The sequence below is a fragment of the Anolis sagrei genome, chromosome 3, assembly GCF_037176765.1.
Source record: "Anolis sagrei isolate rAnoSag1 chromosome 3, rAnoSag1.mat, whole genome shotgun sequence".
In the NCBI taxonomy this organism is placed as follows: Eukaryota; Metazoa; Chordata; class Lepidosauria; order Squamata; family Dactyloidae; genus Anolis; species Anolis sagrei.
Genome location: NC_090023.1, coordinates 133356735 through 133375165, shown reverse-complemented (window position 1 = coordinate 133375165; position 18431 = coordinate 133356735). Strand labels below are relative to the sequence as shown.

General features: G+C 37.9%; 1 protein-coding gene across 10 annotated transcripts in view; it reads right to left on the bottom strand.

Annotated features, from left to right (window-relative positions):
* Positions 1 to 18431, bottom strand: part of PCDH9 (protocadherin 9) — a 913990-nt gene that overhangs the window by 618324 nt on the left and 277235 nt on the right. The window contains exon 3 of one of the 10 annotated variants that reach the window (XM_060769398.2): positions 10056 to 11929. The exons of the other annotated variants lie outside the window; for them this stretch is intronic. Within the exon in view, the coding sequence (XP_060625381.2) occupies positions 11909 to 11929 (21 nt within the window). The 3' untranslated portion in view covers positions 10056 to 11908. Of the gene's footprint in view, positions 1 to 10055; positions 11930 to 18431 lie in introns of those variants that run through there. 10 annotated transcript variants of the gene reach the window in all.

Below are 18431 nucleotides of genomic sequence, written 5' to 3'. Positions count from 1 at the left end.
GGAGTTATGGGTGAGGGTAAAATGGGGAATGATGGAAGAGACGGGAATATATTTATCTAGAATTGGGTAGAAGGCAGAAGAGGAAAATAAAGGGGGAAAGGAGATGAACTGGTAATCAACATCTGCCTCAAGTAATGTCAAGAAAGAACTGCAGCTTAAACTACATAGAAACGTTAGGTGGCAGGGAAAAATGGGAGAAACCACAAATAGGGATCATGTAGTATCATGCCCCTGGTGGTGCAGTGGATTAAACTGCTCAGGTGCTGAACTTGCTGACTGAAAGATCGGCTGTTCGAAACTGGGGAGTGGGGTGAGCTCCCGCTGTTAGGCCCAGCTTCTGTCAACCTAGAAGTTCGAAAACATGCAAATGTGAGTGGATCAATAGGAACCACTCCGGTGGAAAGGTAACAGCGCTCCATGCAGTCATGCTGGCCACATGACCTTGGAGGCAACTACAAGCAATGCTGGCTCTTCGGCTTAGAAATGGAGATGAGCACCACCTCCAAGACTTGGACACAACTAAACTTAATGTCAAGGGGAAACTTTTACCTTTTAGTATCATATTCAATAAGTTCTAAGGTAGAAAATTCTATGATTACACACACTCCAATATATATCACACTGAACAGTAGTTTCTTCTTTTCTTTTCTACCTTTTTTACATAGAAGAAACCACGGCCTAACACATCCTTGACAAGACCCATGCATACGCAAGGAACAAGTAGTCCTGAAATATGACTATGTCCCACATTTGTTGTAGGAATATATATGCAGCTTACTGCAATGAAATCATTGCTCTTCAGCTGTGCTATGAAATATAAGGCCATCCAATGCCACATGAGTTCTCTTAGGTTCAGATCCTCCCTATCTGTAAAATGTGATTGGAAAATGGTACCGTTGAGGGTATCAACTGATGCTGTCAAGAGCGCTGTGGTTATAGTTTGAACTTACTTGCAAATTTTGAAACTTCTGATTCTTTTTCCCTGGCTGTCACCATACTGCACAAGATCTGTTTCCTGCCTCCCTGCCATTTGCTTTCTACTGAGCCAGCTATGCCAGCCATATCCCAGCTTGTTGCCAGGTAATTATAGGCATTTAACTACTCATTTCTCTAATATATGAAAATTACCTAAGAGACAGTTAAAACATGCAGCAAAGCACTTGCTGCAGTCTCATTCTTCAGAAAACTGCAATGCAACTGTTATTCACATTTGAAAGCTCTCCTTCTATGATAAAATCTCAATGAAGATACTATCCATCAGTTATTTCAAACACAAGACACTCTTTTCTTGACATGCTAGTTTTTCACATGGAAAAAATACAGTCTGGATTATCTACTTGCATAGGGAGCCCAAAAACCATTTCCTATAAAAACATTTGAGGGATGAGAAAAGCAACAGAAAATGGCAGAGCTTCATTTTTTGTCCTCCCCTCCCCATTGTGTCTCAACCAGAGAATTTTGGTTGGAAATGCCTTTTTAATGAAGACAGAGAAACAGAGACACAGAGAGAAGGCAACTGGGTTGCATGGGACTGAGTTGGTTCTGTTGCTAAACAATTGACATTCAATCCATTCACCATTCATATTCACCATTCCTAATTGTGGAAAAGCATTGCACACAGTTTTCATCCAAATTATCAGGACTGCAGATTTCTTAACAAGGAGAACTGCACTGTGATAACACATGCAGAAAGATCAAAACACAATCACTTTTCTTTATTGTTCCTCTTATTTCATTTTGCAACATAACAGTAGCTGCTTCAAGCGACAACAGCTGTGACATAATTATGATTTAACATGCCACTTGATATGCCTGTCATATTTCTAGATTACAGATTTAAATTAATTCAACTAGAGCAGCCCTAGAAATATTATAAGAAAATAACTGAATATGCCTACTGGTCACACCCACAAATCACATTACACTAAAAAACAACAACTTTTAATGTAACAGTAGTCTAATGTAGACTACTACCATTGTGTAGTAGTTTGAGTGTTGGACTATAACTCTAGAGACCAGGGTTCCAATCTCTGCTTGGCCATAGAAAGGCACGCTCTGTTTCAGAGGAAGGCAAACACAATTTTTCTCTGAACAAATCTTATCCAGGAAACCCATCATAGCTTTGTCTCAGGGTCACCATAAGCTGAAAACAGCAACATAAAACAAAAATAGCATAATAGGCTAGTAGTTCTTCCTAAAATTTTAAGAATTAAGTTTGACATGTATGTGAATGCACTCATTATAATATATTTTGCATATCTCGTTACATCATTACTATACCTTGGATCAACAAAAAAAAAAAAACCTTTTGGACAGTTCTTAGATAAGTTTTCACAAGGCTTTCTACAACTTAAAGCAGGCTCCAGAGGCACCAAAATAGCAGGAAAAGAATTATCCCCACTCTTTTCAGACCACTAAGATTAAAGAAATATTAAATGTCATCATAAATGGTAAATCAACACCAGCTAATGCTTTTGAGGGCATAATCTGTCATTTCTTCTTTTTTCTCCCCAGAGTTCAGGAGGTCAGGGAGATGAAGCCCACTAAGATGTGGTGAAAGGTCAAAAGTGATCCATAGGCCTCTGGACATTGTCCATGACAATTCAAATCAAAAACTTTCCTCCTTCAATTTGTAATGTAGTCAGGGTACAGATTTATTATTCCAGAAAAAAAAACAACAGTTGGATAAGGAGAATTGAATTGTGAGAATTTTGGGAAATGTCCTTTGGAGGTACCACTCAGCATACTCATATTGTTGTGGAGCATATATCCATAATAATACTGAATGCTTCCAATGTCAAAACTTGAAATGTACTATCCAGATTGTTGAACTTACCATTCAGCACTGGATTCAGGTTAACAGTAAAATCTGGAGCACATTCACTGCCCTATTGGAATTCAAAGCCACCAGCTGCCACTGTTTAGAGAGTGTGGTTAACCTTAGGGCCCCTCCAGACAGGACCTATATCCCAAGATCTGATCCCAGGTTTTCTGCTTTAAACTGGATTATATAAGTCCACAGTGCCAGATAATCCAGTTTATAGTAGAAAACCTGGGATCAGCTCCTGGGATATAGGGCCTGTCAAAAAGGGCCCATCTACTTTTTCTCCTCTAACATGTTCATTCCACTTTTTTGGCAAGCTGAAAATTTCCAGGGCTTTCCTGGAGGATGGCGAGGTAAAGTATTCCATTATCTTCAAATATACATTGTGTTGGTGCTACCATGTTAACATCATTTTTAAAGAGGCATGGTTTTGACTCCTCTTTTGCTAAGTTCAAAAGGAAGACGACACAAGTGAACTTGTATAAATTCTTCAAGAAATGATGCTACCCAGGTGTAGTCATTTAAATGAGTAAGATACTTTCTTCTTTTTTCTGAACAGGCAGGATTATGAAGGTGGCAGTGGTAGGTGCTACTGCTGCTCCATCTCCAATAGCATGCTGGTTTGGGTTGAATCTTGAGGCAAGCAAAACAATGCAGCCATATGCACGAAGTTGTTCAATGGCAGCCAATAGCCTTTTACTCTCCCTGCTGCCTCATCAGTGTGCAAAAATACATTGTATCTATGTATAAAAATATATATTTAGATTTGCATTCCAATACATTTTAGGACACAAAGCAATTAATTCAAATTGCTGGAGAAAGGATTCCACCTAAACATTAAGAACTTCCTGATGTTAAGAGCTATTCGACATGGAATATGCCACTTTTTAAGCAGAGACTGGATGGTCATCTGTCAAGGGTGCTTCAATTATGCGTTCCTGCATGACAGGGTATTGGATTGGATGGCCCTTGTAGATACTTTCAACTCTTATGATTCTATGATTTGATATCTGAAGAATGCAAATATGAGTTGGACTCATATAGGGGCACATGACATAGATCCACAAAATATTTTCCATGCCAATCATCCCATAGCTGATGATAATGCAGTAGGGAAAGAAGAAAGACCAAATTATATGAATTTGTCACCCCAGTTTTATGTATTGCAGATCCAGATAGTCCTCCACCCCACTCCTGTTTCTGACTATGTGGACAGGGACTGGAAATACGACTCTACTACAGTAAGTACTGTGTGGGACTAAATTCAAATGTTCTTTTCAGTGGGGAATGGGAAAGGATTTCATTTCATTTCATTCTTGGCAATGTAGGTACCAACATTTCCATCTTCAAATTTAGGTAGTAAAGAAGTTGAGGACAGTTGCTGTTATTTTAATATGGAAGAATCTGAAATTGACTAATTCATTAATTAAATACTCAAAATAGTTACATTTTGAGTATTTAATGTTTTTAATTTGGGTTTTGTTTGCTTATCTCAAAGGCTGGTGAATCTTTTTGGCAGTGAGGATTCACCAATGGAACTTCTACACAACGGGTTTCACTGGCCCCACCTACACTGCCCTATAAGGCAGTTTCAGAATGCAGTTTAACTTCTTTGAACTGCATTATATGGCATGTAGACTCATATAATCCAGTTCAAGGCAATTAACATGAATTCTGAAACTGCATTTTATGGCAATGGAGATCCAACCACTGCTTATGTTATTCAGTATCAAGCAAAGACAATTTTGACTCCTGAGCTTTCACTTACTTGAGTTATATATTTTTTTGGAAATAAGATTATTAATTTTCTTTGCTACAATGTATTTAAATTACTGGTTTATTGTATGGATTTTATTTCTGATAGCTGTATCTTACTATAAGTATTACAGAAGCCAATACACTTAAAGGTGATAAAACATGACACAAAAATAAGAAAATTCTTATAATGAAATCCCAAGCTCACCAGTTATTTGTAGTGCTCCCACTGGCTCCCTTTTCCTCCATAGATACAGTACAAGTCCAAGAATAGAAACAAAATTGAAATACATCTTACATTTAGTAGATCTGTTCAATAAGATTCAGAGATGGATATAGACTGAGTTTGTTTAGAGGAGATCCACTACAGTCAATAGAACAATTTAAGTCCTAATTTGTTATATTTGAATTGGGTTCCATTGCTTACATCCGTGGAGTCCTAGTGGGGTGTGTATGTGTGGAGAACCCATCGACTGATGTCCTACATCGCCCAACTCACCACCTCCCTTATCCCACAGGGGGAAGCATCCACCATCCTGATTCCTCCTATTGTTTCAAAGGCAACACAGGAAGTCTCCCACATTGCTGCCACTGCAATGTACACCGTCCTTCCACCATGGACCCAGCTGGATGTAAATGTGTGTTGTGCAATGGGCTCTGTGATGAAAGGGGAGAGCAAAGAGTGTACAACAGGCAAATCACACCATCCGATGAGTTTATACACAGAAATAAAATATCCAAAGACCTTGCCACAGGGTTCACCATTGCTTCCAGTATATCTGAGAGCAAAGACAGGAGGTTTGCAGTTCTCCATCTTTCAAAGGCCACACTGAAGATTTCGGAGAAGAATTTACATCCATAATGTAATGTTCAGTTATAAATTAAATGGCATATTCTTTTTTATACCCTCCCCCCACTCCCTTTCCCAACAAATAAGCCCTTCAGACTGGCTTCATAAACAGTTGGCACTGTCTTGCATATAAATAATGGCTGGGGCTTCTCAAGGGTATCTGAAACCTTGAAGCATAAGACACCAGTAAATACAAAAAGGCACAAGGTGGCATTGGACAGTCAGTGATATATTCTTAAGCTGCTATGGGTGAGCCAACACTTTTTAAATGCTGAGGCTAACAAAACAAGGTCAGAACACTCCCAAACTGAGAATTGCAGTGGCCACAAGAGGCTGTGCTTGAGTGCTGTTGCATGAAAAGTGGCTACTACTGTGAAAGCCAGCAAAGGGGCTAGTAGGTTTATCACCCTGCTGCTACTATATTTCAGTATGTGTTTGTACACTTAAAAATTCATGAGCAGCATAAATAATATATTTCACTCTTGTGCTGTCATTTTCTAAGGCTGGAGTCAGACAGACAACATTGTCTCTTTCCTATGCCTTTTCATCAAGTGTCTGATAGTCCTCTACATGCTGTCCCCAGAGAACAGTTGCCAATATCAGGATTTAGCAGTTGCTGACTTCTCAATGAACCTGAGAAATTCTGGAAAAATTCAAAATCTCCATATAGAATCTCTGCCAGGATAACGATGGGGTTTGTTGGATATGGTGAAGACCTGTTTTCTCACAAATCATAAAATATTTTCTTGAATTGCAAATCATATTTTCTTACTTTCCTTATTACTTTAGGGCGGGGTGGGATAAAAAGCCTTTACGAACAGGAGGCCATCAAAATGTGATTAGAATATTTAAACAGATAAAACCCGGCATTCAATGGTACCATTTTAGTAGCACAAAAGGTGTTGCACTCACAGAAACCTATTTGTGAACTATGCAATGCAATTTTAGTTGTGTAACTGCACAACTGGTTGAATGGTCTGTAACAGCCAATGCTGTGGCATACTTCTTATGAGATATGTTTCTTTTTAATAACAAAAAACTTTCACTGTTTCACGGCTTTCTGATGCTAATATTATGTTGGAATTGGGGTTAACCAACTAACAAACAGAGTCTATGTGTCCCTTGGGCCACTTCATCAAACTTTATACATTATGAATGCATTCCACTTTTACACAGTTGGTTTGAATTGCAACTGATGTGTTTAACAGTGACATACGTTTAATGCTCCTAAATGTGCGGGTCACAACTAACCCCCACCCACTTCACTTTAGTGAGGTAACATTTTATGTGCTCATAACCAGAGCAAAACAAAAGGCAAAAAAATCTGTACCCTTCTTATTTTTAAGATATTGTTTAGATATTCCTAAAAGTGATCAAATTTGAAGATTGCTTTGTTGTACAGTATCTGTCTTCTAGTAACCTTTAACCTGAAGATGAAAAATTGTAATATGCTATCTCCCTATACCGTGAGTAATGTTCCCAAACTTCCACACAAAACTGATTTTAGGATAGTATGTATGTAATGAGAAGGAATTGTTTTCATTTAAAATGTAGGTAAACATGTAAATATTAAAAGAACTAATTCTGAAATAAGACCAACTGATTGGTCATCAAAGTTAATAGCTAAAAGAGTTGAGAAGCCACGATGTAGCCAGACTGAAAGAGCATGGGATGGTCAGTAGTAACTATGTAGCTTTATAAACAAATAAAAATACTTCATCTTCATGTAGAATTCTGAAAGCTCAGGACATTCATTATCAGCAGTTCTCATTACTGCAAAGGTGGTGGCAGTGGCAGTTAGGGATGCAGTTCTTCACTAATTTTCTTCTCAAAGAAGACCGTAAGTAATTCTAGCAATTTCCTTCTTGCTATGAGAGAACCAATGAAAACCATTTTCAAAAAATGCTTCCAAGAGATTCTAGGAACTGAAATCCAAAAGAGACATTTTTCAAAGCCCTGCCCCATTCCATCCAGAATGATAAGTGGTGTCACTAGGAGAGTGAAGGTATCTCTGTATGCAGGCCATACTGACTGCTGCTACCAAAGAGGGGAGAGCAAAACTACTGTCTCATCCATAGGAGTATTCTCCTTAAACATTTACCTGCTGTTGTTGGCAAGAACAAGCTATTATCCGCACCTCCCTTCTTTCTACCAGGCAGTCCTAGCCCCTGTCAGGGTATCTCTCCTCTCTTTCTGCAGCTCCTGGTGCCGATTAGGCATCAACCCAATCCTCAACATTTTTCTAATGAAAATCACTGATCGTGTGCATTTGGGGGGGGGGGGGGGCAGGGGCAGGGGCAGGGGCTTCTACTGGAACAATTACATTGGGAAGGGACTTCAGTATAAGTAAAATGACTCACCTTTCCTCTTGTTAATGTAATGCCAGTAGCATTTGGTCAACTCATGGTGGATCTGCTTTGAGGAAAAACAGCAGATTGTTGGCTAAGCTTCCTGGGGAAGTGTGTGTGTGTGTGTATGGTGGGGAGGAGCATTTTCCAGATTCTGATGCCAACTCCCAGCTACCAGGGGCTTCCTCCCACTACAGCAATGGGTGACACTAACCCTACTAACATCATTCATTGCAATAGCTATGCAAGCAGTTAGACAACATTTTTTTTAGTTTCTCTATAACTTTACAATTAATATACTACCTCACAATATACACTGCAATGCCACATGAGATATATATCCATTTCAGACCATAAGGAGAACAGGAAGTGCCCTAAGGTTGTTGGCTTATGAAGGTGGCACCTAAATACAATTCTCATGAAGGGTTCCAGGCACTCAAAAATATATCAAAGATCAAAAATGTGAATTGTTTCTTCTCACAACCATATGGTATCATAGCTAAATCAATGAGCAATTTTAATTGGAATATAACTTAGGAGCTATTTGGCAAACATTTTCACCCATAGAAACTACAGAACAACTTTTGTGATCAATTTATAGCCATTATCAAATGGTGCTAAACTCAGAAAGAAGGTTTTATTTTACAGCCATATGATTGCATAATTAATTGTGCCTTGTTTGGGTTTAGATGATGATCATGACCAGTCACTTAGCAAACTTTGTTTCTAAAAGACTTCATTCCTCAACCAGATATGGTTTGTTGTTGTTTTTATTGTTGTTCAACTAAGTAATAGATACCTAAAATGTCTCTCTATGTCCAAATGAGAGTGTCAGCTTTCATTAAACTGGCCACAGAAATATTGATCAAACAAATATCCAAAGTAAATCTATACATTCCTCTTGAGATTAAAGTCTAAAAATTTGCACAACAAAGCAAATGTTTTGACAATTGACTAATGATTTCCTGAGATGTTCTATACTTGCACTGACTTCAAGCAAACCAACATCTGGAGCTTTATTTGCGAATGGAGAGAAATCAGATGAGTTTTGATAGGCTATGCCAAACCTCTCGATACATCTAACATCGTCATGAATACAGTTTGCTTAGGAGCATTGAAACTTGATTCCTGACAAGGCATGTAAGGCTATATATATATATATATATATATATATATATATATAGGTTCACAGAAACCATTTGAAGAACATATTCTGCTAATTTCTCTCCAGAACTCACACCATGACTGCACAATGAATAGTTCCATGTAAGACTAACAAATTGAATGAAAACAATTGTGTTGTGTGTGTTTTAACTGCCAAACAAATCTTCTTCTAAACTATATGAAATAAAAGTGCTATTTTGCAATATGAAAGTTTAAAATTAAGGAAGAGTCATAACTGTCATTAACCACAGCAGGTGTGACTTTGCATGTTGGGTTGAAGGGTGAGCTATTGTTGTTCAGACAGGCCAGCCAGATGGGTTATTTTCTGCCAGAAAGGTTACCTATTAGGAGCTTTGCTGGAATCTTCTGCTGGCTGTTACTACATCCCTTTCCCCCCAAGATAAATGGTAAATCAGATGTTTGACCATGGAGATGGAGACGGTACAAGAGCCAACAAAGCACCAGGAATGCCAACAGAAATAAGGCAGATGCGTGGATGTTATATATTCTGCCCAGCCCAGTTCTCTTCTGCAGTGGCATTCCATCACAACTTTGAAAGGCCATTTACGTTTGCAGCCACAGCCACAAACCTTGTCTGAAATTTTCATACTAAATTAAATGTATGAGGAAGAAAAAAAAACCCTGTATAAGCTGTAAGTCAATAACATGAACAAACTTGTGTTCTAATATTTCTTTTTATCTACAGCTGAGAACTATGCCAATTACTATCCTAGAAATAAAATTATTTCTAGGATCATGCAAGAGTGTGTGTCTGTTTGTGTGTGTGTATGTTAAAGAAATCCACATACATTATCTTATCAAAACATTGGATGTCCTGGAAATAATGGCATCTATGCAATAATCTGAGTCATACGTTCCCATTCGTTGCTAATTTATTGGAAAGGTAGATAAAAGAGATGTTTGCAAATGCTATTTGTAAATGCAAGGGCAAACTACTTAAACCTGCCAGTGAGGCACCAATAAATCTTTGACATGACCACATCAGTTCTGATGAAAGCTCATTATAGAATGGAGAACAGAAAAATGCATCCATTTTTTTACGGTTGTGGTATAGAAATGTGGATTTATTCCATGAATGAGAACAAGCCTGAGACACCATTCTAATTTTTATTTCTTTGATATATTACACCACAGTGGATTTACATTTTTTAAAAGTGGGTTACAAGTGCTAGTTAATGCTTGACAGGTTTCTAGAAATGCTGATAAATATTTTGTGACTGCCCTCCCCACTCCCTCCAAACAGCAGTGCACTACATGAAATATTTTCATTCTGTGTGCCATTTATTGCAAATGCTCCTCACAAGATCTATTCAAGCCACAGGCATACACAAATTTTCAGTCTAAGCTGGCAACAACTGCAGGGAAATGTCCTACTGCTGATTCTTGGGTGGGTTCCCAAGTGAAAAGTAGCTCCAAGATTAAGCTGTCTTTTGGCTGACAATGAATTATTTCTTTTTTTCCCAGGTGCAGCTGGATGAGTTAATACAAATCAAATAGAAATATTTTGAGATGGATTTGTTCACTTGACAAATGCCTGTTGATAACCTTTTTACCCCGTCACTTTGTAACTAGATATTTGAAAATCTATCTTGTGCCAAGCAATTTCAGTCATGCTGTGAAATGTTTGGTATCATATAGAATAAAATAGCTGGCTAGCTACGGACTTGGAGCATTATCAAGCCCTGACCTATTGTGCAGGGGCAAGGGCGTTGGTTCAATCCTGTGCTTAGGTCTTGAACATGTGGGAAACTCATGCCATGTCCTTGCCATCTCAGGGTAATTGTGTCAATAAACAAGTGTGCATTCTTGGTAAGCGGGAGTGATTCAAGGGAAGCTGTGGCATCAGAGGTGGTATATACTACAGGAAGACCTTCAAAATTCCACATTGGGTCCCATGAATTTAGCAAACTTGGACCGGAATTAAAATTGGGCCTTTTCCACCCTCTTCTTACCAGCTCCAACATGATAATAAAGGATTAGAATCTCTTTGGCTATCTTTTTATTGCTCTCTCCCATTCTGTAGGGCCAAGTTTACAAGTAGTGGGATCTCTCCCACAAATACCTACTGGGAGTGTTTTCTCTGTGGGTTAGAGTTTCAAGATGTCTTCACAGTGTTAAGCACACTCACTGAAAGTCTATTTTGACATTATTCTATTCCTTTTAGACTTTATATAGATGGTGATTGGGTTTTCTTATTTTTATGTCTCTCCTAAAGGTGAATACAAAGCAAGGTGACTTATATTGATTAAGTAATAGCCAATCTTTTCCATCTAGTTCAGGAAAGATATTTGCCCTTATTATCTTTACCAACTATAATCTTGATGTGATCTGCATTGTGAAGCACTCATGAAAGACTATTATAAAACTTGCAGGATTGATAGTATAGTACAAATATATGCATTTTCCAATAATTTAAAGACAGCAAGCGTGCATCCGTCAGCACAAACGTTTACATATTAGGGGACTGGGAATTCCTATCTGAAGGGAATGCATATTATTGTGGAATAGAGATGTTGAATTCTCAATAATTTTTTACTTGTTAAGGAAGAAGTATATTGTCATTTGGTTCTTCTGGGGATTAACTCAGGATTGGCAGACTTAGAAATGTGGTTTTTATATCTGCTTCAATTGACAGCCAAAGCTCTTGTTTTGAGTCTTATTTTACCCTTTTAAAAATGGAAGGGCAAAGCCTAGCTATTAAGACATGGGCCCATCTCTTTCAATATGTCCAAATTCTTCACAACAAAGAAGACCAATTCAAAGAGAGGAAAAGTGGAGAGGATCTGTGTATAGTCTTTGGCTCTGCATCCCAAGACACATCTTCTTGGATGCTTGTGCCCTTCTCAGCAGAGAAGGAAGGAAGAAGGTCTTCAAAGAAAGTAGTGCTGTGCCATTTTGGATGTTGCCTCCAGGTAGCCAGAGATGCTGAAGCAGGCATTGATTCTCTCAGGGAGAGGGTGGGGAGCACTTTAGAGAAAAGAGAAAGAGAGAGAAAGAGAGAGAGAGACCAAAGAGATAAGCAGACCTGGGGGACTTAAGGACATTTGCAAACTAAATATAGATTGCCCTTTTCCTGGCTATGTAACTGTAGACATATAGACACAATATGTCAAGCTGCACAGCTTGTAACTTACCAAGTTAAAATAAGTCCAACAACCCTATATGGCTCAACAAACCTCCTGCTTTTGATTCCCACCCAACACAATTGCAGGTTGAGTATCCCTTATCCATAATTCCAAATCCAAAATACTTCAAAATTGCTCAGATAGTGACTACTTGGTTTACTGATAGTTCAATGTACACAAACTTTGTTCCATGCACATTTGTTAAAGTATGTATAACATGTATGTATATGAAACATACATGGATTTTGGGTTTCAATTTGGGTGCCATTTTCAAGTAATCTCACTGTGTGTGAGTGGGAGTGTGGTATCCAAACTATTAAAAATCCATACCCCAAACACCTCTGGACCCATTTTGGATAAGAGATACTCAACCTGTATATCAGGAAAATGTGAAGCACCGGGCACAATACAGGATTGGTTGGTAGAGCTAGACTGGTCAATCACAAATTGTGCAAACTTGTCATATATTACAGTACCTAATTCTTTAAATTTCTGTTCTAACTGTCTATGATAGGTTGCAATATTTCCAAGATAGCAGACAGATTTTTTTTGTTCGTTGCTACATTATGCCAAGAATAATTGAAAAGTTAAAGTTAAAACAGCAATACTTTAAACATGCTAATATGAAATGTGTGACAAACAAGATTAAAAGCCCTCCCCAACAGGTTTCCTAATGTTTCTGGAATATTTAAGAGATGCATATGCCACCCTTTTCCACAGTATACCTGAGGCAGATAACAACTCTCTTTGAAATAATAGAATAAAGCAACATATTCTAAGTTTGATGCAAGCATCTATCGTCGTCAGGGAAACCATCTAAAACCAAGTTCAATTAGCACATTAAGAATCCTGGTTTTAGTGGGTTCTTTATGGTTTTCATCTGTTTTCTAAAAATCAGGTAGTGGAGCACAGCGCACTTGGCATGATCTTTAGGAGGGGATTACAAATGTGTGGTGTCCATTGCTTCTCTTAACTCTTAAATAATCACCAATCTTACTTCTTAAGACAAAACCATCAAAATTGGTTTTGTTTAGGTGATCTAATGAAGCCAAAGGGCTCATATCATGCAGTTAGATTGCACCCCTATTCCCACTTACCTGAGAGTGCATTTATTGAACACAGTGGGGTTTAATAAACCTGTATTCAATAGTACTGTTGTTATTTCTAGCCAAAGTGAGTGAGAGTTTTAAAAATCGGAAATGGGGCTATAATTTCTAGATTACAGTGGGAGTGGGAAAAAGCAAAGCAAGCAGAAATTGATATGAAAGAAAGATCAGCAAGATCCCTTTTATATCTCTGACTCATTTTATTTAAGCAAAAAGGGGGAAAAGGAGGGGAGAGGAAGGAGGTTTTTTTCTTGAATTAATCAGACATCATTGTTGGAGTTGCCTTGTTTCTCTTTCCATTCTACTGGTGACATAGTGATCAAAGTGGTACAATTTAATACAGAATAATGGGGCCTACAGCATCCTGTAATGATGTACACATTCACACAAACATATTCCTAAAGTATCCTTGGTCAATTTTTATGGTTTGCATGGAAAAAACCCATTTTACAAGAGAAAAGTATACCAACATTTTTCAATATGTTGAAGAACAGTATGGCAAAGTCACTTTGTGTCCTAATCCTTTACCAGGAGCAAGGAAGTTCAACTGAATCTTATATAAGAATGTGTGAAACCTAGGGATTAAAAGAATATTGGAAAAAAATTGGTTGAAATTTTAAGAAACCCTTACAATAAGAATTGTAGACTAACAAAAATCTGTGCAGTTTGGGACATATACTTTGCAACATTTGCACCTGCCGTCTTTGCATATAAAATGGCTATTTCTGCTCAGAAAATAATATATCTACAGAGAAATGTTGTTCCCTGAACAGAAAATGTAATAACAGGATAGATATTTTGTACAAAAATTTCCATGTGATTGATTTGGAAAGAATACAACATCTTCTTTGCAAGAAATGTGGGTTTTTAATATACAGAAAAAATAATATATCTACATAGAAATATTATTTTTGTGCTGAAAATGTTCTTTAATGAGTAGAAACTATTGCTTTTGCGCAAATCAATCACATGTGAATTTTGCTAAGAACAAGTTCAAAATGTGAATAGGCTTTTAAAATTGCTTGGGTTTGGAAGATTTTTTCCACAAATGAGAAAAAATGCTGAAAAAACTTGATTTCTTCCAGAAGAAATGTGACTGAATGCTGATTTTCTTGCTTCTTGGCAGAGGGTTGGATTGGATGGCCCATAAGGTCTCTTCCAACTCTATGAGTCTATGATTCTAAATATGATGTAAAATTACAGTTGTAGTGAAAACTGACATTTTATTTCAATGTTGACTAGCAAAATACGTTTGTTTGTTTTTAACTCAAAAATGCTATTTGAATAATTGCTGCAGGCCTCACATATGTATTGACATTCATAGTTGTAGTGTTTATCATCTTCTCTACTGAAACTCATTCATGTCTCTCTATGTGGTATAACACAGATCTGAATCATTGCTACACATCATTATTGACAATTGGTTTCGCTATTCATCATCTTGCACATCGCAGATACTATTCCTTGCCAGTGACCCGAGGATATTCCAGTCATACTGTTCTCAATTATGCTGTTCATTTATATGAACAAATATATTGTTTTGGCCTTAGAAAATGAGTATAATAGATACTTGGTATCATCTTGAAGAAGCCTTCACATATGCCCTTACCACATGGTATTGATTGTGGCAATTCTCTATGAAAATACTGTATCTTGATATGGCTTTGCAGGACTTCTGCAGTCAGATATACATTTTCATTGAAGCACATTTGGCTATTTGTATTGCTCAATTGGTTTTCAAACAAGGCAAATCCTTGAGGTGACAGGCCATCAGAAATGTGTGTGTGTTATGTGTGCATGTGTGTGTAAAATGTGTAAGCACAGACACACAAACACACATACTTCAACCTATGTGTTTGTGCTTCTCCCCCTGGATTTTTTTTTCTAATGTTGGAAGTGTTTTGAAGGTTTTTGTTTTGTTTTTTTTTTAAAAAAACAAAACAAAAACAAAAACAAAAATACATGAATTTATTCACAGGCTTGATTTGGATATATATAATTCTCTCTTCCTCCACTTCAACATGTCAATGCTTCATACATTTATCTTCAGGTGAGGTTTGAATGGCAACCCTTACCACTACTACGTAGGTTTCAAATGCATCTCCACCAGAAATCTGAAGCATGCGTAACCAAAGTGAATGAAGAGGAAAAGAATATGTTTCATGAAACATTACCTAGATGGCTATAGTCACTCTGAAGATATATTTACAGCATAGTACTGCAATGATAACTCTGTCCAGAGTGCCAATTTGTCATCTTTGCATCGTTGTACATGGGCATTTCCTCTATCAAAATAAAAATCTGAAGAAGAGATGACTAGGATCTTCACTAAACATAGTTTAACCACAATTTACACCAAGAAGCATGATTTCTCTTACTATTTGGCAAGTTCGTAGCAGACTACCAAACTAACACCTGCCATGATTGATCTCCCCTCCCCCTTTGGTGTAAGTTTATTGTTCAACTCATTTTTTGTCATTTCATGTTGCTTTCAACTTTTATTTTAAGGTTTTTCTCCATTGCAATCTATAGTAAAATACACTTTAACTGCAATGCAAGTAAACCTGATGAGTGTTCTGGAATCCTTTTATCTTGCATATCTTAGCCAAAGTGCATGCTTTCATTTTTTGAGGATAATGTTTCATTGTAACAAATGAGCTGCTGTGGAGAATCTGTTTTAGTTTCAAGAACACTTTAGATTGTTTCCTTCTTAACACATGAGCAGCTGTCTAGACAAGGTGAAGAGACCTCTTCATTGTGGGGGTGGCAGGAAGAACTTAGAAACAATAGAGGTGGGAGATAATTGCACTTTGTTTTTCGTGTTTATTAGAACATTCAAAAACTTTTCCATAAATTCAGTGGAAGGAACTAATGAAAATGAGAGATGGGGTAAAGAAATTATGAGAGATTCATAGAGTATAGGTGCAAGAAATGGGAAATGTGGAGAATTTCCTGTTTAGACGTCATTGAGTACAGTAGTCCCTTGGCATTTGCTAGGGTTTGGTTCAAGGTCACCATGTGGATACCAAAATCCATGGGTGCTCAAGTTCCATGACATACAATAGCATAGTAAAATGGTTTCCCTTATGTAAAATCAAGGCTTTTCTTTTAGCATTTTTAAAGGAAATACTTTGAAATTGTGAGTGGTTGAATTCGTGAATGCAGAATCCATGGATATGGAGACCCAATTGTATTCCTTCCCAGAAGAAACAATACTCCCCAATTCCTCTGTCCCTTCACTGATAAGAGAACACAGTTGAAACTGTGTCCTAAGTTTGCATTTCCCAGAGGGTAGAAGTTTGATTTTGTTGTTACAGACACTTTATACAAAGATTAAACACTTGCAAATGGAGCCTGAAACCTCATTGACTCTAATCAACAGCTACTATTGATTGTACCAGATGGAATAAGACTTAGAAGTCTAAAAGTGACAAGCTGTTCCACATGTGGAGACAAGGAAGACTGAAAATCGCTGCATGAAACGTTTGCAGGAGGAAGAAAATTCTATTTCCTGGAAGTAAACAGCACAGTGTATTCATAAATTGTTGCATGAAGCAAACTTCTTTTTGCTGGTTTCATGGAGCCTCTACAAAAACATGAAGTACTTTGCAAACAATCAAAACATGGAAGCTCAGCTGGTATGCACCTGAGCCGTACTACTGAAACCAAGGTGAGAAGCCTGCTACTTCACCAGAAGCAGTGCTTGCATCTGTGACAACTGTCAGTGCACAATGTATGTGTGTAAAATGAGCAAGCATACAAGTATGCTATATCTGCTAAGAATCCCCTTTCACCAAATGCAGGTGCTGCAAATGAGTCAGCTTCTGCTCTTGGAGGCTGGATATGCACAGCATATTGTTGCATTTGCTAGTCTTTAGAAGTTTTAAAAATCACACACACATGGAAAGCTAATTACAACATTTCTTGTGATGCTACCTACCTTCAAGTTGACTTCAACTTATGATGACCCTACAATAATATAGTTAACAAAAAACAGAATACTACTTCCAATGTGCTTTCAGCATAACTCACCAATTCTATCATAGAAGTGGATTGACATTTATGAGGAAAAAAACAATGACCGGGGACTTCATTCCACCAAGGAAATGGGGAGCAGGGGGACGAAATCATCTTCTTGGTGTGGCCTTCTGTTTACAAAGGAAATTGATAATTAAAAACAGTTCCGGAGCCCCTGCTGGCACAATGGGTTAAACCTTTGTACTAGTAGGACAGCTCAGGGGTTCAAATCTGGGGAGAGCAGGTTGAGCCCCTTTGTCAGCTCCAGCTCCCCATGCATGGACATAAGAGAAGCCTTCCACAATGATGGTAAAACATAAAACATCCAGGTGTCCCCTGGGCAACGTCCTTGCAGATGGTCAATTTTCTCACACCAGATGCAATTTGCAGTTTATCAAGTTGCTGACATAAAACAAAACAAAACAAAACAACAGTTCCTATTCCGTCTTAATATACTCAGTTTTAGTGATTTCTATGTGCAGGGAGAACAGAGGAGTCAGTTCCTCCTTGATCTCACAATCCTCCCATTTCTATACTTTAAGGATAAAATTCCACGAGCAAGCACCAGAATAAGTCTTGTGTCGTTTGATGGTCTCTGTGGGACTCTGCTTTTAAAGTGATAGGAATTGGGTGTGGGCTGTGTCTGGTGAGGTAGTAGATTGATCACTACAAGAAGAGGCTGGTCATATAAGTTAATGACACACATTTTATATATAAGACTTCAGATACTCTGTGTTGTGTGACACAAACATAATCTCAGCAACTATTTTCACATGTGTTTTCCCACTTCTCCGAGCTTATGTCTGGTGTATGATGTGTGTGTGTGTGATTCAGTAATCATTCTTGTACATAACTGGTATGTTATTTGGAAGTAAAATCAACCAGATTTCCTGTAAAGTATGTGTGAAAAGAAGGAGCTTTCCATTCCCGCGCAGTGGGGAGGGAGAGAAATTTGCCTCCCCCCCTCCAAGGAGAATGGTTGGTTTGAAAGAACCATCCAGAAAGGGGGAAGAGCTGGACTATGGCTTAGTTCAGCCCCTTTGGCTCATTCTGAGCCTGTTCAGCAACCCACCATGCCCACCCATGTGATAGTATATCCGTGGTTGCCTTTTGGGACTGGAGAGGAATTTTTACCTCTCCTATGTTCTAGGAAGGTTTTTCACCTACCCTATACTGTTTTTAAGGGATAGCTGGGATGGTGTGGCAATTAAATAGGTTAGT